Here is a 27,007-nt window from a genome sequence, read left to right on the forward strand (position 1 = left end):
GTGCAGTGGCAGTGATCTTGGCTCCCTGCAACCTACGTCTCCCAGGTTCAAGTGATTCTCCTGCCTCAGCCCTCTGAGTAGCTGGGACTACAGGCACATGCCACCATGCCCAGCTAATTTTTGTATTTTTAGTAGAGATGGGGCTTTACCATGTTGGCCAGGCTGGTCTCGAATTCCCGACCTCATGATCTGCCTGCCTCAGCCTTGCAAAGTGCTGGGATTACAGGCGTGAGCCACCACGCCTGGCACTTAAACTACTTTTTAATTTTGTTTTTATTTTTATTTTCAGAGACAGGGTCTCGCTCTGTTACCCAGGCTGGAGTACAGTGGCACAATCATGGGTCACTGCAGCCTTAAACTTCTGGCCTCTCACGATCTTCCCGTATTGGCCTCCTAAAGCGCTAGGATTACAGGCACACACCTGGCTCCTTAAACTACTTAACCTCTCCGAGTCATTTTATCATCTGTAAAATGTGATCCTATTTCATTCCTAAGGTTAGAGGAGGTTTAAATAAAGTGGTACTTGGGAAGGAAACTGAAGCTCAGAGGGTAAGAAGCCTGCCACACCCACTGAGCTGAGTGAGATACAAGCACCAGCCCGGGTCAGCAGAAAGTAGAAGAGGCACCCAGGCCAGGCACAGTGGCTCACACCTGTAATCCCAGCACTTTGGGAGGCCCAGGCAGGTGGATCACTTGAGGTCAGGAGTTCAAGACCAGTCTGGCCATCATGGCAAAACATTGACTCTACAACAAATACAAAAATTAGCCAGGCATGATGGCGCCCACCTATAATCCCAGCTACTTGGGAAGCTGAGGCAGGAGAATTGCTTGACCCGGGAGGGAGAGGTTGCAGTGAGCCGAGATCACGCCACTGCACTCCAGCCTGGGTGACAGAACGAGACTCTATCTCAAAAACAAAACAAAGCAATAATTAGCCAGGCATGGTGGTGTGCGCCTGAAGTCCCAGCTACTTGGGAGGCTGAGGCAGGAGTACTTGGAAGGCTGAGGCAGGAGAATCGCTTGAACCCGGGAGGCAGAGGTTGCAGTGAGCCAAGATTGTGCCACTGCACTCTAGCTTGGGCAACAGAGCGAGACTCAAAAAAAAAAAAAAAAAAAGAAGAGGAGGGCACCCAAAGGGACAGGAGATTGGACAGGGGCACAGAGCTGAAGAGCTGGTCCCGAGAGCCTGCAGAATGCATGATAGTGGGCCACCAAGGAACTCGAGCTCTGTTTGGAGTGATGTTAGCTCCTTATTTTTTTTTGAGACAGAATCTCACTCTGTCTTCTAGGCTGGAATGCGGTGGCGCAATCTCAGCTCACTGCAACCTCCACCTCCTGGGTTCAAGCAATTCTCCTGCCTCAGCCTCCAGAGTAGTTAGAATTACAGGCACCTACCACCACACGTGGCTAATTTTTGTATTTTTAGTAGAGACGGGGTTTCACCATGTTGGCCAGGCTGGTCTTGAACTCATGACTTAAGGTGATCTGCCTGCCTTGGTCTCCCAAAGTGCTGGGATTACAGTTGTGAGCCACCGCGCCCAGCCCAGCTCCCTTTTTTTTTGTTTTGTTTTTTTGAGACAGAGTCTCACTCTGTCACCCAGGCTGGAGTGCAGTGGCACGATCTCGGCTCACTGCAAGCTCCACCTCCCGGGTTCACACCATTCTCCTGCCTCAGCCTCCCGAGTAGTTGGGACTACAGGCGCCTGCCACCATGTCTGGCTAATTTTTTGTATTTTTTTTCGTAGAGATGGGGTTTCACTGTGTTAGCCAGGATGGTCTCAATCTCTTGACCTCGTGATCCGTAGGCCCAGCTCCTTTTAAATAAAACTTGTAGCCATTGGTTTGTACTGAGTTCCTGTGCTAGACCCAGTAAACCAAACCAAAATGGAGTCACTCTTGCTCAAGTTCCACACCACCAAGCTGAAACTAAGTTGTTTATCTGACCTGCCAAGAAATCGAGAGAGAGAGAGAGATAACAGCCAAATCCCCAAACAGGCCAGTTTTAGCCAGTGTGATAAGGAAGTCCCCTCTGTGTTAACCTTACAAGGAAAATCACTTTGAAACCATCCATCTGGGCAGGGCGCAGTGGCTCACACTTGTAATCCCAGCACTTTGGGAGGCCGAGGAGGGCAGATTACGAGGTCAGGAATTCAAGACCAGCCTGGTCAACATAGTGAAACCCTGTCTCTACTAAAATACAAAAATTAACTGGCTGTGGTGGCGTGTGCCTGTAATCCCAGCTACTCAGGAGGCTGAGGCAAGAGAATGGCTTGAACCTGGGAGGCAGAGATTGCAGCGAGCCAAGATCGTGCCACTGCACTCCAGCCTGGCAACAGAGCATGACTCCGTCTCAAAAAAAAACAAAACAAAAAACACCCACGTGCTTTCTGTTCTCTGTGTCTGTTTCCCTCGCCCCTTTTCTGTCTACAAAACCAGGCTCCTCTGCTCGGCTCATGAGAACATTCATTCTATTTTATATAATTCTATTTTATAGAATGAGATGTTGCCTTATTCTAGAATCACAAGTAAAGGTCAGTGAAGATCTTTTTTTTTTTTTTTTTTTTTTTGAGACGGAGTCTCGCTCTGTCACCCAGGCTGGAGTGCAGTGGCACGATCTCGGCTCACTGCAAGCTCCGCCTCCCGGGTTCAGGCCATTCTCCTGCCTCAGCCTCCCGAGTAGCTGGGACTACAGGTGCCCGCCACCGCACCCGACTAATTTTTTGTATTTTTAGTAGAGACGGGGTTTCACCGTGGTCTCGATCTCCTGACCTTGTGATCCGCCCGCCTCGGCCTCCCAAAGTGCTGGGATTACAGGCGTGAGCCACCGCGCCCGGCCACTTTTTTTTTTTTTAAACAGAGTCTTGCTCTGTCACCCAGGCTGAAGTGCACTGGTGTGATCTTGGCTCACTGTAACCTCCGCCTCCTGGATTCAAGTGATTCTTCTGCCTCAGCCTCCTGAGTAGCTGGGATTACAGGTGCACACCACCATACTGGCTCATTTTTGTATTTCTTTTTTTTTTTTTTTTTTTGAGACAGAATCTCAATCTGTCGCCCAGACTGGAGTGCAGTGGTGCAATCTCGGCTCACTGCAAACTCCGCCTCCCAGGTTCATGGCATTCTCCTGCCTCAGCCTCCTGAGTAGCTGGGATTACAGGTACCCGCCACCACGCCCGGCTAATTTTTTGTATTTTTAGTAGAGATGGGGTTTCACTGTGTTAGCCAGAATGGTCTCGATCTCCTGACCTCGTGATCTGCCTGCCTCGGCCTCCCAAAGTGCTGGGATTACAGACATGAGCCACCGCACCAGGCCGATTTTTGTATTTTTAGTAGAGTCGGGGTTTCACCATGTTGGTCAGGCTGGTCTTGAACTCCTGACCTCAGATGATCTGTCCACCTCAGCCTCCCAAAGTGCTGGGATTACAGGCCTGAGCCACCATGCCCAGCCTGCCAGCGAAGATCTTTTAACTAAATGTGTTACAATTTTTTTGACACTTCTCTCACATCCATTCTCCATCTGGGTCTTTGGAGCCAGACTGCCTGAGCTGGCATCCCAGCTCTGACACTCCCTAGCTGTATGCCTCCATGGTATCATCAGTAGAATGAATATCCTGATAGCATCTTCCTCTTACAGTGCTCTCAGGATTAAATAAATTCACAGAAAAGTGCTTAGATCCTGGCTAACATGGTGAAATGCCGTCTCTACTAAAAATACAAAAAATTAGCCAGGCGTGGTGGCAGGCGCCTGTAGTCCCAGCTACTCGGGAGGCTGAGGCAGGAGAATGGCATGAACCCGAGAGGCAGAGCTTGCAGTGAGCCGGGATCATGGCACTGCACTCCAGCCTGGCAACAGAGCGAGACTCTGTCTAAAAAGAAAAGAAAAGTGCTTAGAACATGATGCCTGGAGCATAAGAAGCTCTGAGGTGCTAGCTATCTGCTACTATTATTGTCGTTGTTTGTCCACGGCAAAACAGTGAACTCTCTGGCCGGGTGTGGGGGCTTACACCTGTAATCCCAGCACTTTGGGAGGCTGAGAGGGGCACATCATGAGGTCAGGAGAGCAAGATCATCCTGGCTAACATGGTGAAACCACGTCTCTACTAAAAATACAAACAATTAGCTGGGCATGGTGGCATGCGCTTGTAGTCCCAGCTACTTGGGAGGCTGAGTCAGGAGAATCGCTTGAACCGGGGAGGCAGAGGTTGCAGTGAGCTGAGATCACCCCACTGCACTCCAGACTGGGCGACAGAGTGAGACTACGTAAAAAAAAAAAAAACAAAAAAAAACAAAAAACAAACAAACAAAAACAGTGAGCTCTTTCTCTATGCTATCTTAATTTTTTTGTTTTTTGTGGTTTTGGTTTTTTTTTTTTTTGAGACGGAGTCTGGCTCTGTCGCCCTGGCTGGAGTGCAGTGGCACAATCTTGGCTCACTGCTACCTCTGCCTCCTGGGTTCAAGCTGTTCTCCTGCCTGAGCCTCCCAAGTAGCTGGGACTATAGGCGAATGCCACCACTCCCGGCTAATTTTTATATTTTTAGTAGAGACAGGGTTTCACCATGTTAGTCAGGATGGTCTCAATCTCCTGACCTCATGATCCGCCCGCCTCAGACTCCCAAAGTGCTGGGATTACAGGCAAGAGCCACCGCACCCAGCCTGGTTTTTGTTTTTGAGACAGGGTCTTGCTCTCTTGCCCAGGCTGGAGTGCCGTAGCACAATCACTGCTCTCTGCAGCCTCCATCTCCCAGACTCAAGTGATACTCACCTCAGCCTCCCACCTCAGCCTCCCAAGTAGTTGGGACTACAGGCATGTGCCACCATGCTCAGCTAATAATTTTTTTTTTTTTTTTTTTGAGATGGAGTCTCACTCTGTCACTGAGGCTGGGGTGCAGTGGCGCAATCTCTGCTCACTGCAACCTCTGCCTCCCGGGTTTGAGCACTTCTCCTGCCTCAGCCTCCTGAGTAGCTGGGTGTGGGCGGCAAGCCACCCAGGTGCCAAGGCAAGAGACCGAGGGCCAAGCTGTTCCAATGTAATAAAATACATAAAATAAGAATAGTTCTACTAGATATAGATCATAGATATGACTACATATGAATATCATTAATCATTAGTTTGTAGCAATTACTCCTTTTTTTTTTTTTGAGACGGAGTCTTGCTCTGTCGTCCAGGCTGGAGTGCAGTGGCCGGATCTCAGCTCACTGCAAGCTCCGCCTCCCGGGTTTACGCCATTCTTCTGCCTCAGCCTCCCGAGTAGCTGGGACTACAGGCGCCCGCCACCTCGCCCGGCTAGTTTTTTGTATTTTTAGTAGAGACGGGGTTTCACCGGGTTAGCCAGGATGGTCTCGATCTCCTGACCTCGTGATCCGCCCACCTCAGCCTCCCAAAGTGCTGGGATTACAGGCTTGAGCCACCGCGCCCGGCCAGCAATTACTCTTTATTCCAAAATTATAATAATCCTCGCTCTATAATCACACCCTAGGAAAAACCAGTCCATACAGAGATAGGAGCTGAGGGGACATAGTGAGAAGTCACCAGAAGATGTGTGAGCCGTCTGTTATGCCTAGACAGGGCCACCAGAGGGCTCCTTGGTCTAGTGGTAACGCCAGCATCTGGGAAGATGCCCTTTACCAAGTGGACCGTGGTCTAGAGGTAGCGTCACTGCCAAGGAAAAACACCCGCTACTTAGCAGACTGGCAAAGGGAGTCCCCCTTTCCCCAGGGGAGTTTAGAGAGGACTCTACTCTTCCACTTCTTGTGGAGGGCCTGACATCAGTCAGGCCCACCCACAGTTTTTTTTTTTGTTATTTGTTTTTTTTTTTTTTTGAGATGGAGTCTCGCTCTGTCACCCAGGCTGGAGTGCTGTGGCCGGATCTCAGCTCACTGCAAGCTCCGCCTCCCGGGTTCACGCCATTCTCCTGCCTCAGCCTCCCGGGTAGCTGGGACTACAGGCACCGCCACCTCGCCCGGCTAGTTTTTTGTATTTTTAGTAGAGACAGGGTTTCACCATGTTAGCCAGGATGGTCTCGATCTCCTGACCTCGTGATCCGCCCGTCTCGGCCTCCCAAAGCTCTGGGATTACAGGCTTGAGCCACTGCGCCCGGCCTACCCACCCACAGTTATCTAAAGGCCTAGCCGTCTCCCTGTGATGCTGTGCTTCAGTGGTCACGCTCCTGGTCCGCTTTCATGTTCGTCCTGTACACCTGGCTCTGTCTTTTAGATAACAGTAGCAAAGGCCGGGCGCGGTGGCTCAAGCCTGTAATCCCAGCACTTTGGGAGGCCGAGACGGGCGAATCACGAGGTCAGGAGATCGAGACCATCCTGGCTAACACGGTGAAACCCCGTCTCTACTAAAAAATAACAAAAAACTAGCCGGGCGAGGTGGCGGGCGCCTGTAGTCCCAGCTACTGGGGAGGCTGAGGCAGGAGAATGGCGTAAACCCGGGAGGCGGAGCTTGCAGTGAGCTGAGATCCGGCCACTGCACTCCAGCCCGGGCGACAGAGCGAGACTCCATCTCAAAAAAAAAAAAAAAAAAAAAGTAGCAAAATTAGCGAGAGTACTAAAAGTCGCTGATATGCAGAAATAATGGCATAAGCTGTCTCTCTGTCTCCCTCTCTCTGTCCGCCTCAGCTGCCAGGCAGGAAAGGGCCCCCTGTGCAGTGGACATGTGACTCACATGACCTTGTCAATCATTGGAGATGGCTCACACTCCTTACCCTGCCCCTTTTGCCTTGTATCCAATAAATAACAGTGCAGCCTGGCATTCGGGGCCACTACCGGTCTGCACGTCTTGGTGGTAGTGGTCGCCCAGGTCCACTTGGCTTTTCTTTTATCTCTTTGTCTTGTGTCTTTATTTCTATAATCCCTCGTTTCTGCACACGGGGAGTAAAACCCACCGACACTGTGGGGCTGGACCCTACAGCTGGGATTACAGGCATGAGCCACCACACCCGGCTAATTTTTGTATTTTTAATAGAGATGGGGTTTTACCATGTTGGCCAGGCCGGTCTCGAACTCCTGACCTCAAGTGATCCACCCACCTCGGTCTCCCAAGTGCTGGGATTACAGACATGAGCCACTGCGCCTGGCCTCCAGCTAATTTTTGAAAATTTTTTGTAGACACGGGGTCTTGCTCTGTTGCTCTGGATGGTCTGGAACTCCCGGATCAAGTAATCCTCAGCCTCTCAAAGTGCTGAGATTACATTTGTGAGCCACCATGCCCAGCCCACTGTGTTATCTGTGCTATAAGATACAAATCAGGCTGGGCATGGTAGCTCATGCCTGTAGTCCAGCACTTTGGGAGGCCAAGGTGGGTAGATCACAAGGTCAGGAGTTTGAGAACAGCCTAGCCTACATGGTGAAACCCCATCTCTACTAAAAATGCAAAATTAGCCGGGCGTGGTGGTGTGCACCTGTATTCCTAGCTGCTTAGGAGGCTGAGGTAGGAGAATTGCTTGAACCCAGGAGGTGGAGGTTGCAGCGAGCCGAGATTGCACCACTGCACTCCAGCCTGGGCAACAGAGCAAGACTCCGTCTCAAAAGAAAAAAAAATATACAAACCAACAGTGCACAAGTCATAGAAGACTCAGCAAATCCCCACAAACTGAACAAACAGCATCACCCATACCTCAGAGCTTCCTTTGTGTCCCCTTTGAGTCACTACTGACCCTGGGGGGACCACTCTGTAGATCACTTTGCCTGTTTTTTTTTTTTTTTTTTTTTTTGAGACGGAGTCTTGCTCTGCCTCCCAGGCTGGAGTGCAGTGGCCGGATCTCTGCTCACTGCAAGCTCCACCTCCCGGGTTCACGCCATTCTCCTGCCTCAGCCTCCCGAGTAGCTGGGACTACAGGCGCCCGCCACCTCGCCCGGCTAGTTTTTTTGTATTTTTTAGTAGAGACGGGGTTTCACTGTGTTAGCCAGGATGGTCTTGATCTCCTGACCTCGTGATCCGCCCGTCTCGGCCTCCCAAAGTGCTGGGATTACAGGCTTGAGCCACCGTGCCCGGCCCCACTTTGCCTGTTTTTGTACTTTATGTAAATAGAATGCAGTGGATACTCTTTCATGCCTGGCTTCCTTCACTCACCACTATGCTTGCAAGATTATCCATGTTGTTGCTGACAGCTGTAGACAGTTCTCAATGCTATGTACTAATCCGCCGGGTGAATACCTCACCCCTGTTCTGCTTCTTGCAGGAGAAACGAGTGCTCAGAATATCATTGTCCTTTGCCCCAGCACAGCTGGCAGTGGGGGAGTACAGCTTGCAGACATCTACAGGCTGAGGTTACCCGTGAGCTCGTAGTCCTTGGAACAGCTGCCTCCCTCTCCAGAAGGCTGCCTCCTTGAGCATGTAGACTGCAAAGGCCAGATCACTGTCAACTTGTTGCTCAAACCAGGCCTCTGGGCTGTGAACAGCCCTCTCAGGCAATGTGGGTGCTGGCAACAGCTACAACGAGGTCTGAGACTGGTTCTAGGAGGTATGCAGAGAGATGGGCGTAAGGCAGGTGTGGGCTGACAAGAGCGTTCTGAGGGAAAGTGCCGCAGTCTGGAATGTCACCTCCCCTGCTCCGTGCTGGGTGCTGCTCCTGGTGAGGAAAGGCCACAGCAAGCCGGTCAGCGGGGACATGGGGGTATGGAGGTCCCTGTGGGGCAGGTCACAGGCCTCACCTGGATGACTCATCTGATTCCATCGTGGGTCCCCTGAACCTGCCCCTGCACAGCTGCCTGGCCCCAAAGCCCTCAAGTAGCCGCACAAATCCTGCCCAGGTTTAACAGTCTAATCATCAAGAAACAGTCCTGACCGGGCGAGGTGGGTCACACCTGTAATCCCACCACTTTGGGAGGCCAAGTTGGGCAGATCACTTGAGGCCAGGCCTTCAAGACCAGCCTGGGCAACATGGTGAAACCCCGTCTCTACTAAACATACAAAACTAGCAGGGCATGGTGGTGCACGCCTGTAATCCCAGTTATAGGCTGAGGTGGGAGGATCACTTGAACCTGGGAGGTAGAGGTTGCAGTGAGCCGAGATCGCGCCACTGCACTCCAGCCTGGGCAACAGAGCGAGACTCCGTCTCAAAAAAGAAACAGACCTGCTCACACTGAATAGAGAGATGGGGAAGGATGAGAAAAGAGTGGTCTCAGAAAAGGAAGCAAAGTGGCTCTAAGAGCAGGAGAGCTGCTTATTTTCACAGAGAAATGAACTTAAAGAGGCACTGAGTTTATTTTTATTTTATTTTAATTAATTAATTAATTTTTGGGGGGATGGAGTCTTGCTCTATTGCCCAGGCTGGAGTGCAGTGGTGCAATCTTGGCTCACTGTAAGCTCTGCCTTCCAGGTTCACGCCATTCTCCTGCCTTAGCCTCCTGAGTAACTGGGACTATAGGCACCCACCACCACACCCGGCTAATTTTCGTATTTTTAATAGAGACAGGGTTTCACCCTGTTAGCCAGGATGGTCTCCATCTCCTGACCTCGTGATCCGCCCGCCTCAGCCTCCCAAAGTGCTGGGATTACAGGCATGAGCAACCGCACCCGGTCTATTTTTATTTAATTAATTTATTTATTTTATTTTTATTTTTTATTTTTTGGAGTCTCGCTCAGTTGCCCAGGCTGGAGTGCAGTGGCATGATCTCAGCTCATTGCAAGCTCCACCTCCTGGGTTCACACCATTCTCCTGCCTCAGCCTCCCAAGTAGCTGGGACTACAGGTGCCCACCACTACGCCCGACTAATTTTTTTGTATTTTTAGTAGAAACGGGGTTTCACCATGTTAGCCAGGATTGTCTCAATCTCCTGACCTCGTGATCCGCCAGTCTTGGCCTCCCAAAGTGCTGGGATTACAAGCGTGAGCCACCATACCCAGCCTTTATTTTATTTTTTAAAATTATTTTTTATTGATACATATTAGATGTACTTATTTGGAGGGTACATGTGATAATTTGATATATTCATATAATCAAAATTGGGGTATCTGTCACGTTATTTTTCTTTTCTTTCTTTTTTTTTTTAGGCTGAGTCTCCACTGTCGCCCAGGCTGGAGTGCAGTGGTGCGATCTCGGCTCACTGCAAGCTCTGCCTCCCAGGTTCACGCCATTCTCCTGTCTCAGCCTCCTGAGTAGCTGGGACTACGGGCACCTGCCAACATGCCCAGCTAATGTTTTGTATTTTTAGTAGAGACAGGGTTTCATCATGTTAGCCAGGATGGTCTCTATCTCTTGACCTCCCAAAGTGCTGGGATTATAGGCGTGAGCCACCACACCTGGCTATTTTTCTTTTTTTAATACTAGGAATATTTGAATCATTTTCTGTTGGGGTGATCAGACCCAACACCAGGTCATGGGAGTCACAAAGTCCATCAGAGTCAAAGGAATGAGAAAAAGACAGTTTGAGAGAGAAAGTGGGACCAGGGGGCCATCGCGATTGTGGAGGCTGCAAAGGCCTCTTACCTCTGGGAGCCCAGGCTATTTATTGGTGCTCAAATAAAGAAACCGGTGGTGAGGATGTGGGGGTTGAAAGGAAACAGTGTATCAAGTGAACAAGAAACATATGGCTACTTGAGATAATGGGAGTGCTAGAAGCAAGGAGCTCAAGTCTAGCAGACATGCAAGCCCTGTCTCAGCTTCTCTCCCAAAACTCAGCTTTTCTCCCAAGAGTTCTCTTCTAGCTACTTGGAAATGTACAATGGATTAATGTTATCTATAGTCATCCTACTGATCTATTGAACACTAGATCTTATTTCTTCAAAGCGGCACTGAAATTTTGTCATGTTTCAGAGTGTTGGAAAAGAATGGTGGTCTCCCCAGTTGTGGTGGTGGTAATATAAATCGGCACAACCTTTGTGGAGAAAAATTTGGAAACCTCAAAATTGCAAATGCATGTGCCCTATGGTGCAGCAATTCTACTCATAGTTGATTCTACGCAGATGCTGGCGAAATTCTATTCCAATATTGGCTGTAACTTAAGCAAAAGATGAGACGAAGGCAGGATCTACTTTTTTTTTTTTTTTTGAGAGGAAATCTTGCTCTGTCACCTAGGCTGGAGTAGGGTGGAACAATCTCAGCTCACTGCAATCTCTGCCTCCTGGGTTCAAGCGATTCTCTTGCCTCAGCCTCCTGAGTAGCTGGGGTTACAGGCATGAGCTACCACACCTAGCTAATTTTTGTATTTTTAGTAGAGATGGGGTGTCACCATGTTGGCCAGGCTGATCTTGAACTGCTGACATCAGGTGATCCACCTACCTCGGCCTCCCAAAGTGCTGGGATTACAGGTGTGAGCCACCTCGCTTGGTCAGGATCCACTTTAGATATAAAAACCTATCAATAAGGAATTGGTTCAACCATGGTGCATTTATTTGCAAGGAAGAGAGGGAGGAGAGAAGGGAGGAAGGCATGCTGGCTTTTTATGGTATTATTATGAAATCACCAGGTTACATCGTTAAGTGAAAAAGGCAAAGTGGAGACCCCTGAGCTACATAAGCTGCCACGTATGCTAAATGGGAAAAATATATTTGCTTTTCTCTGCATGGAAAGGTTTTTTTTTTTTTTTTTTTTTGAGACAGAGCTTGCTCTGTTGCCCAGGCTGGAGTGCAGTGGTGTGATCTCAGCTTACTGTAAGCTCTGCCTCCTGGGTTCACGGCATTCTTCTGCCTCAGTCTCTCCATAGTAGCTGGGACTACAGGCACCCACCACCACACCCTGCTAATTTTTTTGTATTTTTAGTAGAGACGGGGTTTCACTGTGTTAGCCAGGATGGTCTCGATCTTCTGACCTCGTGATCTGCCCACCTCGGCCTCCCAAAGTGCTAGGATTACAGACGTGAGCCACCACTCCTGGCCAGCATGGAAAGTTTTGCAAGGAAATATAGAAATGGGTAACCTCAGGGGAACACTGAGTACGCTGAGGGTCAGGAATGGGAGACTTTTATCTCGTGATGCTTGGATGTTTGAATGATGTGAATGTATTACCTGTTTTAAAAATAGGTATTTTAAAAACACACACATTGGGGCAATCAGGAATTTATGGGGTGTGGTTCTGTTCCATAACTCCAAGGATGTAGACAGGCATGTTTTACACCAGTTCAAGATGTACATTTATGGTTTATCCACTTTTCGGTAAATTGTATTTATTCCACGATTGAAAAGAACAAAAACCCTAACGACTCATGGAGTGCTGCCATGTGCCAGGGTGGGCCTGGTCACAGACCCCTGGAACCCCCAGAAGGAAGAGGTCCAGACAGGTTCTCTGGGCCCTTCCCTGCTGGGCAAGCACTGAAGTGGGAGTGGAGCATGGGTCCCCCTCAATCTGGCACGGTGCCAGGCTGGCCTGGCTGGCAGCGCCTCCTGGTGGCACGGTTGCCCTGTCCGCAGCTGCAGCGTCTCCTGTTTCCTGGGAGCCTCTGCTCCATTGTTGGCCGAGGGGGTCAGGACCCGCCGCCTTCTGCATTATTGATGGTCCTGTAAGGCGGGCACCCTGGGGAGTAGGAGGAGCCTGTAGCCCCTGCGAGAGCAGAGCCGAGGTAGTACACTGCACAGAGGGTCACCGCGGTCGGGCAGATCCCCAGGGAGGGGCGAGGACCCGGGCGTCGCGAAGCCCGTTTCCTCCGGGCCAGCCATGGGCAGGAACCAGGGCAAAACGCCCCAGCGCCTGGCGAGGCCCGGGAGGCCGGCCTCAGGGGAGCAGGAGTCGGGGTCGGCAAGCGCGGACGGCGCGCCCAGTCAGGAACGACGATCCGATCGCGGCCAGGCGGTCAGGGCGAGACCGGCCGCCGAGCCCGCCACCGCCGGGGGCCAGGGGACCGCTGGTGGCCGCAGGAAGCCCACCGCAGAGGAGAACGGCGGCTGCAGACGCCCAGGGGCTGGGTCGCCCCCAGAGGCCCAGGAGAGGCAAGGCAGCGCTCGGCGTCAGGGACGCGGGCCCAGGGGCGGCCGCAGGGGGCGCCTGGAAGGCAGCCTCTCCCGAGGAGAAGGGCGGGGCGGCCGCCGTAGGAGGAAGGGGAAAGATCGGGGGCCCTCGGCTCAGCGAGGCCGCCGGGCGCCCCGGAGCCTCGATGGGGACACGTCGGGTGGGAACGGAGGCAGCTCCTGTCCGGACAGCGAAGCCCGCGAGGCCCAGGAGAGCGGCAGCCAGCGCGGCGGAGCCCGGGAGCTGCGGCCCACCCTGGAGCCTACAGTCACGGGCTCGGAAGGGACAAAAACCGGGCCGGAGTCAGCGCTGGAGCCAAGCAGCGACGGCCTGGACAGCGACTGGCCCCGCGCAGATTCCTGGGGCCGGGAAAGGTCGTCGGGGACGGGGCCTCTTGGAGCCAGCGAGCATTCCGCTGGGGACTCCGACTCGAGTCTGCTGGAGACCGGACCTGGACGGGGCACCCGGGCAGCTATGGCCTCCAGGACCTTCGAGGGCAGCTCGGGGGCTCCTCGGGACACCGAGCCGGCCCAGGACGCGAGCGACAACCGGGCGCAGCGGGGCACCAAGCCAGAAACAATGCAGGCTTTGACGGCCCGGGATCCGCGCCACCCGGTTGGAAAGGCGGCGGGGCGGGTGCCAGCGGCGGCAGGGGAGGGCGAAGCAGGAGCCCCAGCGGGAGCGGGGCCGGAGGACCCAGCCCCGCTGGCGGCCCTCCTGGTGGTCCGCAGGCTCTTCGCGAGGTCCCCGCCAGGAGCCACTTCCCAGGCCGTGGGCCCCAGCCGCGCTGGCCTCAAGGAGCGGCTCCTAAATGTAGCGCGAGCCCTGGGCCTCTTGCGCTGGCTGCGGCGGCGGCTTCGGCTGCGGCCTCGGCCGCCAGAGGGCAAGGGGCAGGGGGCGGGGCCACGGGCGAGCGAGGGGTGGGGCCGCGGAAAAGCGTTCGAGGGGCGGGGCCGCGGGAAAGCGGACGACGGGCTGGGTCACGGGAGAGGAAGCGAGGAGCGGGGCCGCGGGACAGCGGATGAAGGGCGGGGCCACAAGCGAGGGGACGAGGGGCGGTGCCGCGGGAAAGAGGACGAGGGGCGGGGCCGCGAGAGAGCGGACGAGGGGCGGGACCGCGAGAGAGCGGACGAGGGGCGGGGCGGCGAGAGAGCAGACGAGGGGCGGTGCCCTGAGTACGGACTGCGGCACCGTGTAGCGTTGCGCCTGGCCGGCTTAGCAGGGCTGGGGGGTAGGCCGAGGGCTCCTCCTGGCGTCCTCTCGCGCCCCCCGCAGGTCCAGACAAGCCCAGTCCCCGACGACCCTTTCGATCAGGAGGACGGGACTCCAGATCCCAGGTTCGCAGTCGTGTTCCCCAGGATCCACAAGGCAGGGCGGGCGTCGAGCAGCCCCAGCTCTGAAGAAGCGTCCACAGATGCCCCCACGGGGGAAGGCCGAGGTTGGCCTCGTGCAGGGGCAGGGGGGCACAGTGAGGGGCGCAGGGCGAGTGGGGAAGGGGTGTCCGGGCTTCGTCGCGGCTCCCTCCTCGCCCCGCCTGCCCCCGACGGGCCCTCGCTCGACGAGAGCGGCTCCAGCAGTGAGACGGAGTCGGAGACCCTGGACGACGAGCCCCTGGTGCACTGGGCGCAGGGCTCCGGTCCCCGCAAGGGTCCTAGGCTTGGCGTCGCCGTGCTGCTGCCCCGACTCGCCCTGGAGACCCGCCTGCAGCAGGAGGGAGACCCGGGCCTCCGCGGGTCGCTGAGGGAGCGGTGGGAACCCGAGGATGAGGACGAGGCGGTGCTGGAGAGAGACCTGGAGCTAAGCCTTGGGCCGGGCCTGGAGGTGCCGCCCTTCCCGGGTGGCGAGGGCAGGAGCCTCGGAGACGGCCTAGAAGACATGGAGGACCTGGCCCGCCTGCGGTGAGCGGGCTCGGTGCCAAAGCTGCCATCCCCGGCTCACAGCTCCTCATAGCCACCCTGCCCTCATCTTTGTGAATTGCGTGTAGACCCTTATTGAATCCTTAGAAGGATGGGCTTGAACCCTCCTGGCAAGAAGGGGCAGGTGAGGGGCGACAGATGCTACCTCCCCAGGACTGCCTTTCTAATTAGTACAAAGCTTCCTTCTGGGTTAGCGCCAGCCCTACTTGTAGCCTCCCCATTACTTGACAGCCCAGCCCTCATTTTATGGATCAGGCTCTGGGAGGTTGAATGACTTGCCCGAAGTGTCCCTGTAGTGGGTAGCAGAACTAACTCACAACGTCCTGCAGCCACAATTTGTCATCCCTCCACCCTGTTGTCCCCACAGGCTGATGTGTGACAGCTCTGTGCTGCTGTGCCTCAAGAAGAGATTTCACCTGGGCCGAATCTATGTATGGGGAGCCACGGGGAGGGACAGTGGGCCGGGATCCCCTTTCCTCTGGGGACAGAGGGCTCCCCAGCACCCCTGGAGGTTCTCTTTCCTTTTCCTCCCCGGGCTGGGCGCTGAACCCTCTCTGGAGCCCTGCAGAGCAGGACTGGGGGGCTGGGCTCTGTTTACATTCCCCCTGCTCCCTCCACACTCTGATGACAGCTTGTTTTCCTCCCCAGACTTTTGGGGGGCCCCTCTTGCTTGTTTTGAACCCCCACCGGCCCTTGCCTCTCTTCTCACCTGAGGTCCGAGCAAGCTACCATCCCGGGAAGGCCCTCAGCACTACCCCGTATGTGACTCTGCCCCACTGACCCTCTGCTCACCTGCCAGGCAGCCCAGTCCCTGCATGTCCCCTTGACTGAGGTCCCAGGGCCTGTGAGTACCTCTGCTACACCTCGGAGGGTCCCAGGTCCCCATGTCTGGCAACCTTCTCATCTCCCTCAGACACATCTTTGCCATCGTGGCATCAGCCTATGACCTGGCTCAGCATACTGGGCAGGACACATGCATCCTCCTGCGGTGAGTGGTGGCCAACCTGCATGGCTGAACCCACGGGCCACGCTGAGGCTTGATGGGGTGGGGCCTGAGGTCTTCCCTGGAAGCCACTGGTCTGCTCCATTGCTGGGCTACAGTTCTGGACTCCACAGAGCCGAGCTCCCAGCTAAAATCATTGCATGAGCCCCTGGAATGTGGCATCTTGGGGACTTTTCTTTCTGTTGGGTCTGTCCATGCCCTGGGACTATCTTTCCACATTTCTGAGGGTCTCTCCAGGCTAGCTGTCACTTCTGGGTGGCACATCCCACTTCCTGGGTTCAGTGGGGTGGTCCTACGTGCCCCTCCCAGGAGACCCTACCAACCAACACATCCTTAGCTCCTCTCGCTGCAGTGGGCACAGTGGCTCAGGGAAGACAGAAGCCTCCAAAAAGATCGTGCAATTCCTAAGCAGACTGGAGCAGGATCAGACGGGGAACCGAGGGTGTCAGGTGAGGGCCAGGCTGGAGGCACCTCATGGGCCGAGCTGGCCCTCTGTCTCCCTCCAGGGACAGCTGACCATGTCTGAGGGATTATCTTTCTCCTTTCAGCCAGGAGATGGGTGGTCTCCAGGCCTCTGGCGTCTCCTGGGGTCAGCTGAAGGCACTGCCCTTTCTGATGGGACTGACGCCTCCCTGGACCTGCCCCTAGCTGGGATGCCTGCTGGTGGGGGCTACTGCTGCCCAGGGATGCTTAAAGAGCCCTCCTTGTACAGGTGGAGGATGTGCTGCCCATACTCAACAGCTTTGGCCATGCCAAGACCATCCTCAATGCCAATGCCAGCCGCTTCGGCCAGGTCTTCTGCCTCTACCTACAGCAGTGAGTGGCAGGGTTACAGGGGGCACCTACAATCACTTACCCTTGCTGGGTCCTTGGGCTGCTTCCCTGGGGTCCAGACCCTGGTAGGGCTTCTTGTGCACGGGGCCCCTGGGTGGTCTGCATCCTGGGCACTCACACCCATCTTCTGTGCCCACAGAGGGGTCGTTGTGGGAGCCTCTGTGTCTCATTATCTACTTGAGACCTCCAGGGTGGTGTTTCAGGTAAGGGCGGCCCTTCTATCCACCCTCCCCAGTTCCCAGAGTAGGAAGGGCAGAGGGTGCCACTGTGAGGGTGTGGCCTTTGAGTCCCTAGGGCACTGAGCCCTTAAGCCAGTCCTGCCCCCAAGGCCCAGGCTGAGCGGAGCTTCCATGTTTTTTACGAGCTGCTGGCAGGGCTGGACTCCATAGAGCGGGAGCGGCTCTCCCTGCAGGGACCGGAGACTTACTACTACCTCAACCAGGTATGGGGAGCCCTTGTGGTGCGGTGGGGAGAAGTCCTGCCCAGAGGAGGATCTTGGTTCAGGGGTCTGAGAAGTAGCAGGAGGCTATGGGGTGGCAGGCCCCGCCCCCTCACCCCTGCTGTGCCCTACAGGGCCAGGCTTGCAGGCTCCAAGGCAAGGAGGATGCCCAGGACTTTGAGGGGCTGGTGAAGGCACTGCAGGGGCTGGGCTTGTGCCCGGAGGAGTTGAATGCCATCTGGGCTGTGCTGGCCGCCGTCCTGCAGCTGGGCAACATCTGCTTCTCGTCCTCAGAGGTGGGCTTCCCGTGGGCAGGGGCCATCCAGGGTGCTAGGTCTGCAGAATCAGGGCAGCGGTAATGACGCCAAATGCTTGTGTGTAGGAGACTACAGAGCGCTGGGCTGCCCTGAAAAGCAGGTAGAGCCCCACTGTGTAGATGAGAAAGCTGAGACCTAGAGCTTCTCCACTCTCCCGATGTCTGTGCCTCTAAGCTGCCACCCCTAAGATGGCATTAGATGAACAGCTATGGTCAGGCATGGTGGGTCACTCCTGTGATCCCAGCACTTTGGCAGGCCAAGGCAGGAGGATCGTGTGAAGCCAGGAGTTTGAGACCAGCCTAGGCAACATAGAGAGACCCCATCTCTATTTATTTATTTATTTATTTTTTTTTTTGAGGCGGAGTCTCGCTTTGTCTCCCGGACTGGAGTGCAGTGGCTGGATCTCAGCTCACTGCAAGCTCCACCTCCCGGGTTTACGCCATTCTCCTGCCTCAGCCTCCCAAGTAGCTGGGACTACAGGCGCCCGCCACCTCGCCCGGCTAGTTTTTGTATTTTTAGTAGAGACGGGGTTTCACCATGTTAGCCAGGATGGTCTCGATCTCCTGACCTCGTGATCCACCTGTCTCGGCCTCCCAAAGTGCTGGGATTACAGGCTTGAGCCACTGCGCCCGGCCCCCATCTCTATTTTAAAAAAAAAAAAAAAAAAAAGCTGGCCGTGGTGGCTCACGCCTGTAATCCTGGCACTTTGGGAGGCCGAGGTGGGTGGATCACTTGAGCTCAGGAATTCTAGAGCAGCCTGGGCAACATGGCAAAACCTTGTCTCTACAAAAAATATCAAAAGATTAGGCCAGGCACAGTGGCTCATACCTATAATCCCAGCACTTTGGGAGGCCAAGGTGGGCAGATCACTTGAAGTCAGGAGTTCGAGACCAGCCTGGCCAATATGCTGAAACCCTGTCTCTACTAAAAATACAAAAATTAGCTGGGTGTGGTGGCACTTGCCTGTAGTCCCAGCTACTTAGGGAAGCTGAGGCAGGAGAATTACTTGAACCAGGGAGGCGGAGATGGCAGTGACCCAAGATCGTGCCACTGCACTCCAGCCTGGGTGACAGAGCAAGACTCCATCTCAAAAAAAAAAAAAAAATCAGACCGGACGTGGTGGCTCATGCCTGTAATCCCAGCACATTGGGAGTTCGAGATGGGCAGATCACTTGAGGTCGGGAGTTTGAGACCAGCCTGAGCAATATGGTGAAACCCTATCTCTGCTAAAAATACAAAATTAATCGGCCGTGGTGGCACATGCCTATAATTCCAGCTACTTGGGAGGCTGAGGCAGGAGAATTGCTTGAACGTGGGAGGCGGAGGTTGCAGTGAGCCGAGATCGCGCCATTGCGTTCCAGCCTGAGCATCAAGAGTGAGACTCGGTCTTGGAAGAAAAAAAAAAAAGATTAGCAGGGCATGGTGGCATGCGCCTGTAATCCCAGTTACTGGGGAGGCTGAGATGGAAGAATTACCTGAACCCGGGAGGTGGAGGCTGCGGTGAGCTGTGATCGTGCCACTGCACTCAAGCCTGGGTGACAGAGTGAGACCCTGTCTCAAAAAAAAAAAAAAAAAAAAAGAAGTGGGCCGGGCGCGGTGGCTCAAGCCTGTAATCCCAGCACTTTGGGAGGCCGAGATGGGCGGATCACGAGGTCAGGAGATCGAGACCATCCTGGCTAACACGGTGAAACCCCATCTCTACTAAAAAAATACAAAAATTAGCCGGGCGAGATGGCGGGCGCCTGTAGTCCCAGCTACTCGGGAGGCTGAGGCGAAAGAATGGCGTAAACCCGGGAGGCGGAGCTTGCAGTGAGCTGAGATCCGGCCACTGCACTCCAGCCTGGGCGACAGAGCAAGACTCTGTCTCAAAAAAAAAAAAAAAAAAAAAGAAGTGAACAAGCAGCTATTATGTACCCAGCACTGTGTAGATCACTTTGCATTTGTTTTCTAATTTAGTTTGTGAGACAACCCTCTAGCAAAGGTTACTGCTTCGCCTTTAGCAGTGAGGCCATGGGAGTGCAGGAAGGAAGGAGCCTGGCCAGAGCGGTCTGCCAGCGAAGCGGGAAAGTAGGACTCAAACTCAGGGCCCTGAGAACCACAGCCTGGCTCCTAACGGCCCAGATCTCCTCATGTGACATATCTCCCCTTTGGGTGACAGGGCCACTTGCCGGGCAAAGCCTGGCCTGCCCTGCCTGGGGAGTGTGTGCATTCCTGAAGCAGAGCTCTCCCTGTCCCTCCCTCTCTGTGTAGCGGGAGTCCCAGGAGGTGGCTGCTGTGTCTAGCTGGGCGGAGATCCACACAACAGCCCGGCTGCTGCGGGTACCACCAGAGTGCCTGGAGGGGGCTGTCACCAAGAGGGTCACGGTGAGCCCAAGGGTCCTGGGGAGAGGGGCCTGGCCTGGCCGACCCGCAGGCACCTTGAGAGCACCTTGAGAGCTGCGGGCCTGACATACTAGCTGTGCCTCCTCTGCCCTCCAGGAGACGCCCTATGGCCAGGTCTCACGATCCCTGCCTGTGGAAGGCGCCATTGATGCCAGGTGACCCTAGAGACGGGTGAGAGTCAGAGCAGGGCCCGGGGCACGGCTCTACGTGGCTCACCCTCCCGCCATGCCTACAGGGACGCCCTGGCCAAGGCCCTGTATTCGCGCCTCTTCCACCGGCTTCTGAGGCGGACCAATGCACGGCTGGCACCACCAGGGGAGGGAGGCAGCACTGGCACCATCACTGTCGTGGATGCCTACGGCTTTGAGGTCACCCCTTGGGGTGGGGCCCAGGAAAGGGGGCACGCATATAATTCTGATGGATTTCTGGGACCCCCACAGCTCCAGCTCTCCCTGGGGATGCTCGAGAGGTGCTTGCCTGTCTGGCAGGGCGCCTTCAGGGCTCCTTCTGCATCTGCTGGGCTGAGCCTGCTGGGGTGGGGTGCAGGGATGGAGAGGAAAAGGAGCAGGGCTGCCTCTGGAGATTTAGAGTCTTTTGAGGACTCCGACTGGCTGCGCACCTTGGAGTTCTTGCTTCCATTCACCTCCAGAGGACAGTGCCCCCCGCCCCACACCCACGTTCATCCAAGCATGGCCTCTGCTCCCTTCTCTGGTGTTGGGCTGGGCAGCCTGGGCTGGGAGCGCTCTTGGCTTCTCTGGGATGGCTAGAACCCACCACAAGCCCCAGCCTGGCCCGTGCTGTCCTCCTGCTGGGAGGAGTTGCTTAGTGCAGCAGACAGAGCAGAGGTTCGGAGTGGTCCTGCCACTCACTAGCTGTGTGGCCTTGGGCAAGTGAATGAACCTCTCTGAGGTCCAGCATTCCCATCTATAAAGTAGAAATCCCAGCAGGACCTACCTGGTGACTTTCAGAGGCTTAATAGAGATGGTCCATGAGAGAGCTGTGTGCTCCGGGGCAGCTGTTCTGTCCCACTCTGGCCGGTCCTGCCTTCAGCATGGACTGTCCTCCCTGGCCTTGCAGAGACACAGGAGCCTCAAAGGCAGTGGAAGACAGAGGCCCCAGGGTGGGCCCGCCCGCAACCCCACTTCCCACACGCTAGGAGGAAAGGGAAGAGGGAGAGTCCCCCATCTGTCTGAGTTGGCAGAGACTCTACATCCCTTTACAGAGGATTCTGCCGCCTCGGGACAGCCAGGAGGGGGCTGGAGGGAGAGGAGGTGGCCCCTGCCCTCAGTCTCTGGACGGGCACTATTCATGGCCCCCTGTTCTGTCCCACACTCTAGTGTGTCCTTGTGACCGTGCCCTCCCTGAGGCTGGTGGTGACGGTGGCCTGTGTGTGCAGCCCAGCTCCTGTGTGTGTGTTTCAAGGGTGCACAAAGCTGCATGAAGCTTCCTAGGAGAGTGCTGAGGGAGCACAGAGGAAGGCACCTGTAGTCCCTATAGGAGAAAGCCTGGAAGGCTTCCTGGAGGCAGCAGCCTGGAGTCCTGCTCATGAGGATGCGGGACTCTGATAGCCAGCCTGCTAGTTAGTAGGGAAAGGTGCCTTCCAAGCCACAGGATGGCCGTGACAGGAGGCCTGAAGGCTCGCAGGAGTGCTGCAGCAGAGGGCAGGGGTGTGGGCAACTAGAGGGACCTGTGGCTGGGCTAGGCGGGGCTGAGGTAGCCCATGTGCTGTGCTGGAGCCTTTGGACATGAGCCTGTTGGCTACACAGCACCAGCCCTGGGCATTACTCATCCCTGCGCCCTGGCCAGAATGAAGGAAGCCTCTGGGGTGGTGGGAAGGGCGCAGGCCTGTGTGCTGGCCCCTGCCAGCCCCATGTGCCCACCTCACTGCCGCATGCCCCCAGGCCCTGCGGGTGAATGGCCTGGAGCAACTGTGCAACAACCTCGCCAGCGAGCGCCTGCAGCTCTTCTCCAGCCAGATGCTGCTGGCGCAGGAAGAGGTAAGGGGATTGGGCGTGAACGTGTCAGGTGCCGCTTAGGCATTGCCCAGGCAGAAGCCATCCTTGGTGAAGGAAATTCAGGAACTGAGAGCTCTGCCTGGAAGACCCCTTTCCATGAGGCGTCTCAGTCTTCTGAGCCTCAATGTACTATTCCATAAGATAGGAGGGTTATCCCTGCTCCTGTGAAATGGCCAAATGCCGGCTATTCCCAGGAGGAGTGTCGGCGGGAATTGCTGTCGTGGGTGCCTGTCCGTCAGCCTCCGAGGGAGTCCTGCCTGGACCTCCTGGTAGACCAGCCCCACAGCCTCCTGAGTATCCTGGATGCCCAGACAAGGCTGTCCCAGGTGAGGCCCAGGGTGGTGACCCCCCATCCAGTGTCGGGAAGAAGGAGTGGTGGCCCTGGGTGTCCAGGCTATAGCTGGCAGAGCCTCCCAGAGGGGACCTGGTTATGGGATCCAGAGACCCTGCCCACAGTTCCTCAGCACAGCCTGGGACAACAGCAGTGAAGGGGAAGAACCCTGGGCTCCCGCAGAGCTGGATTCACATCTTGTCTCGGGTGATCTTGACCATGACATCTGTCCTCTGAGGTTCCTCGTGTACTTGCCACAGAAGGGGGACAATAGTGCCCGATGGGCAAGGTGGTGGGGACTGCACGGGGCTCATGAAGGGCCTCTGCGGGTCCCTCACAATTGTGGCCAGGTGGCTACTGAGGCTTCTGAGCAGTCCGGGACAAGCCCCAGGGCATCATGCCCCCCATTCCACAGAAGCTTCCTGACTGCCTCCTGCCTGCTCAGACTTAAATAGCAGGCTCGTCCCTGTTTCACGTTTTAGCGCGCATCCACATGCAGTCACAGCGTCCATTCATTCACTGACTCCTTCCCACACTAGACTGGGCTCCACAAGGGTGGGTGCCTGTCTGAAAGGTTTGAGCTCTATTTGCAGCAGGTGTTAAGGAAATAATGAATGAATGAATAACTGTGCCAGGAACTGTGCTAAGGATAAAAAGTGAACAAAATTAGACCCAGTCTCTCCCTTCTTACAGCCTGCAGTGCAGCAGGAGATAAATGTTAATTTTAAAAAACAGGCCTTGGCCAAGCTCGGTGGCTCACGCGTGTAATCCCAGAACTTTGGGAGGCCAAGGTGGGTGAATCCCTTGAGCCCACGAGTTTGAGACCAACATGACAAAACCCTGTCTCTACAGAAAATATAAAAATCAGCCTGGTGTGGTGGTGCGAGCCTATAGTTAGAGCTACTTGGGAGGCTGAGGTGGATGGATGGCTTGAGCCCAGGAAGTCAAGGATGCAGTGAGCCATGCTCATGCCACTACACTCCAGCCTGGGTGACAGAGTGAGACCTTGTTTCAAAAAAAATAATTAATTATGTGTATATATAAAAAAAGCACGCAGAGCCAAATACAAAATCACCCCTGCGCAGTTCTGTGGGTGGGTTTGTGGGACAGGGAGAGCTGGGGGGTCATGAACCTCTAGGAGCTGTGGCTGGAATGTGGTGCAGGGGTTTCTGTGGAAGCTCAATATAACTTCCACAGATCCTGAACACGGGGCGACCCTCCCACATTTTCCCAATTAGTGGTTGAGAATGAAAGGTGAGCCAGGCGCAGGAGGCTGAGGCAGGAGAATTACGTGAACCCGGGAGGCAGAGGTTGCAGTCACGCCTGTAATCCCAGCACTTTGGGAGGCTGAGGCGGGCAGATCACGAGGTCAGGAGATCGAGACCATCCTGGCTAACATGGTGAAACCCCGTCTGTACTAAAAAATACAAAAAATTGGCCGGGCGCGGTGGCTCAAGCCTGTAATCCCAGCACTTTGGGAGGCCGAGACGGGTGGATCACGAGGTCAGGAGATCGAGACCATCCTGGCTAACACGGTGAAACCCCGTCTCTACTAAAAAATACAAAAAACTAGCCGGGCGAGGTGGCGAGCGCCTGTAGTCCCAGCTACTCCGGAGGCTGAGGCAGGAGAATGGCGTAAACCCGGGAGGCGGAGCTTGCAGTGAGCTGAGATCCGGCCACTGCACTCCAGCCCCGGCTAGAGCAAGACTCCGTCTCAAAAAAAAAAAAAAAAAAAAAAAAAAAAAAAAAAAAAAAAAAATACAAAAAATTAGCCAGGCGTGGTGGCGGGCACCTGTGGTCCCAGCTACTTGGGAGGCTGAGACAGGAGAATGGCATGAACCTGGGAGGTGGAGGTTGCAATTAGCCGAGGTCGCGCCACTGCACTCCAGCCTGGGCAACAGAGTGAGACTCTGTCTCAAAAAAAACAAAAAACAAAAAATTAGCCGGGCATAGTGGTGGGCGCCTGTAGTCCCAGCTACTGGGAAGGCTGAGGCAGGAGAATGGCATGAGCCTGGGCGACAGAGCGAGACTCCGGGTCTCAAAAAAAAAAAAAAAAAAGAAAATGAAAGGTGAAAAATAATGGTAAAGTCGTGAAATATGTTATTTTAATAGTTCATTGATCCCTGTCATATTAATGTAATACATGTCTTCATGTATAATATAGCAGGTCACATTAATATATAATATATAATGTTCATTTATTAATACTTATACATATGTAAAATCTTGTAGTAAATAATTAAGAGCATGTTAATTTATAAATGATGTTTCTCCCAGTTCACATTTCATAACATTTTGTTAAAACTTGTCATGAGTGTCTTTGAGGTCCCACCACTTTTGGAATCCTCCAGCATGGTTTTCCAAGGCTCAGCAATATCACTTAGGTCTATCTTATGTGACATGTACCATTTTCTGAGTCTGAGGTGGGTGCTGAGCCTGGAATTGTTACCCTAAACTCAAGTTCTCATTTACGTAACATTAGGCAAGTCCCCCCATGCACTTGCTATTTTATGTTCACTAGCTCAGTAAAATAACGTCCAACCAAGCCACTTTTTAGTTTTATTTTTATATTTTAAAAAATAGAGGTGGAGTCTCGCTACGTTGCCCAGGCTGTTTTCAACCTTCTGGGCATAAGCAATCCTCCCACCTTTGCCTCTCAAAGTGCTGGGATTACAGGCCTGAGCTACTGCACCTGCCCTTGAGTTACTGTGTGTGTTTGTGTATGTGTGTTTTAACTGACTCTTACTGTCATTCCCAACTGAGTTACTTTTTGAAGGTGATTTTTTGTTGTTGTTGTTGAGACCGAGTCTCGCTGTTGCCCAGGCTGGAGTGCAGTGGCATGATCTCGGCTCACTGCAAGCTCCGCCTCCCGCGTTCACGCCATTCTCTTGCCTCAGCCTCCCAAGTAGCTGGGACTACAGGCACCCGCCACCATGCTCGTCTAATTTTTTTTTTTTTTTTGAGACGGAGTCTGGCTCTGTCGCCCAGGCTGGAGTGCAGTGGCCGGATCTCAGCTCACTGCAAGCTCCCCCTCCGGGTTTACGCCATTCTCCTGCCTCAGCCTCCCAAGTAGCTGGGACTACAGGCGCCCGCCTCGTCGCCCGGCTAGTTTTTTGTATTCTTTAGTAGAGACGGGGTTTCACCGTATTAGCCAGGGTGGTCTCGATCTCCTGACCTTGTGATCCACCCGTCTCGGCCTCCCAAAGTGCTGGGATTACAGGCTTGAGCCACCGCGCCCGGCCGTTTTTTTGTATTTTTCATAGAGACGGGGTTTCACCATGTTAGCCAGGATGGTCTCGATTTCCTGATCTCGTGATCCGCCCGCCTCGGCCTCCCAAAGTGCTGGGATTACAGGCGTGAGCCAATGCGCCCGGCCTCTTTTCTTTTCTTTTTTTTTTTGTACTTATTTATTTATTTATTTTAGAAATGGGGTCTTACTCTCACCCAGGCTGGAGTGCAGCGACACCACCATAGCTCACTGCAGCCTCAAGCTCCCGGTCTCAATCATTCCTTCCTCCCAGCTAATTTTACTTTTTTCTTTTCTCTTCTTTTTTTGAGACGGAGTTTGGTTCTTGTTGCCCAGGCTGGAGTGCAATGGTGCGGTCTCGGTTCACTGCAACCTCCACCTCCCAGGTTCAAACGATTCTCCTGCCTCAGACTCCTGAGTAGCTGGGATTACAGGCATAAGCTACCATGCCCAGCTAATTTTTTTGTATTTTTAGTAGAGACGGGGTTTCACTACGTTGGCCACGCTGGTCATGAACTCCTCACCTCAGGTCATCCACCTGCCTTGACCTCCCAAAGTGCTGGGATTACAGGCATGAGCCACCACGCCTGCCCCACCCAGCTAATTCTTTTTTTTTTTTTTTTTTTTTTTTTTGAGTTGAGTCTCGCACTGTCGCCCGGGCTGGAGTGCAATGGCACCATCTCGGGTCACTGCAACCTCCACCTCCCGGGTTCAATTGCTTCTCCTACCTCAGTCACCTGAGTGGCTGGGATTTACAGGCGCCTGCCACCATGCCCAGTTAATTTTTTTGTATTTTTAGTAGAGATGGAGTTTCACTATGTTGACCAGGCTGGTCTCAAACTCCTGACCTTGTGATCTGCCTGCCTCGGCCTCCCAAAGTGCTGGGATTACATGCGTGAGCCACCGTGCCTGGCCCAATTTTTAAATTTTTTGTAGAGACAGGATCTCACTATGTTGCCCAGGCTGATCTCAAACCCCTAACTTCAAATGATCCGACCACTTCAGCCTCCAAAGCTACTATAAGGGTAGCCAAACCTATCCTTATAGTCAGTGTAGGCAGTACTCGTGCTCACCGGGAGAGGGCACCATCCAGGCAAGGACAGCTTGTGCAGAGGCGTGAAGGGAGCGCGTCGCTCCTCTCCTAGGCCACGGACCACACCTTTCTCCAGAAGAGCCACTATCACCATGGTGACCACCCCAGCTATGCCAAGCCCCGGCTGCCCCTCCCCGTGTTCACCGTGCAGCATTATGCAGGGACTGTCACCTACCAGGTACCTGGCCTCAGGGACAGACCAGGGTGAATCAGCGAGGGCAGTGTCCCCTCCCATGCTGAGTCACCCAACAGCGGAGAGGAGTGGGTGTGGGGAGGCCCCTTGCAAGGCTTGGACACCTGCCCCTACCTGAGCCATGGGCCCTGCCCAGTTCTGAGCGTGGTTTACTGAGTTCTAGGTGACAATTATGGGGTCAGGGAGTGGAAGCCTTGGGGCCCTCCAGACAAGTGGGCAGAGCACAAGCATGGGACCTGATGACCTTGGCAGTTTACTTCACCTTCTGAGCCTCCATTTCCTCACCTGTGAAATGGGCATGGAGACCTAAGCTCTGGCATTGCTGTGAGGGTTAGATGTACTAATGTGGA

General features: G+C 54.3%; 1 protein-coding gene across 9 annotated transcripts in view; it reads left to right on the plus strand.

Moving 5' to 3' along the window:
• Positions 1-12,017: 12,017 nt before the first annotated feature.
• Positions 12,018-27,007, plus strand: part of MYO15B (myosin XVB) — a 38,630-nt gene continuing 23,640 nt past the window's right edge. For 3 of the 9 annotated variants that reach the window (XM_033182189.1, XM_033182190.1, XM_033182192.1), the window contains exons 1-15: positions 12,024-14,785; positions 15,171-15,234; positions 15,452-15,561; positions 15,717-15,791; positions 16,144-16,255; positions 16,519-16,622; positions 16,780-16,843; positions 16,969-17,082; positions 17,214-17,375; positions 19,647-19,760; positions 19,875-19,933; positions 20,014-20,146; positions 21,680-21,775; positions 21,988-22,119; positions 26,517-26,642. In XM_033182189.1, coding sequence (XP_033038080.1) covers positions 12,597-14,785; positions 15,171-15,234; positions 15,452-15,561; positions 15,717-15,791; positions 16,144-16,255; positions 16,519-16,622; positions 16,780-16,843; positions 16,969-17,082; positions 17,214-17,375; positions 19,647-19,760; positions 19,875-19,933; positions 20,014-20,146; positions 21,680-21,775; positions 21,988-22,119; positions 26,517-26,642 — 3,654 coding nt within the window. In that variant the 5' untranslated portion in view covers positions 12,024-12,596. Of the gene's footprint in view, positions 14,786-14,864; positions 14,928-15,170; positions 15,235-15,451; positions 15,562-15,716; positions 15,792-16,143; positions 16,256-16,518; positions 16,623-16,779; positions 16,844-16,968; positions 17,083-17,213; positions 17,376-19,646; positions 19,761-19,874; positions 19,934-20,013; positions 20,147-21,679; positions 21,776-21,987; positions 22,120-26,516; positions 26,643-27,007 lie in introns of those variants that run through there. The other 6 variants (XR_004430448.1, XR_004430447.1, XM_033182191.1 and 3 more) reach the window with 6 other exon arrangements.

Source organism: Trachypithecus francoisi, unplaced genomic scaffold (assembly GCF_009764315.1).
Source record: "Trachypithecus francoisi isolate TF-2019V2 unplaced genomic scaffold, Tfra_2.0 Lachesis_group20, whole genome shotgun sequence".
NCBI lineage: Eukaryota > Metazoa > Chordata > Mammalia > Primates > Cercopithecidae > Trachypithecus > Trachypithecus francoisi.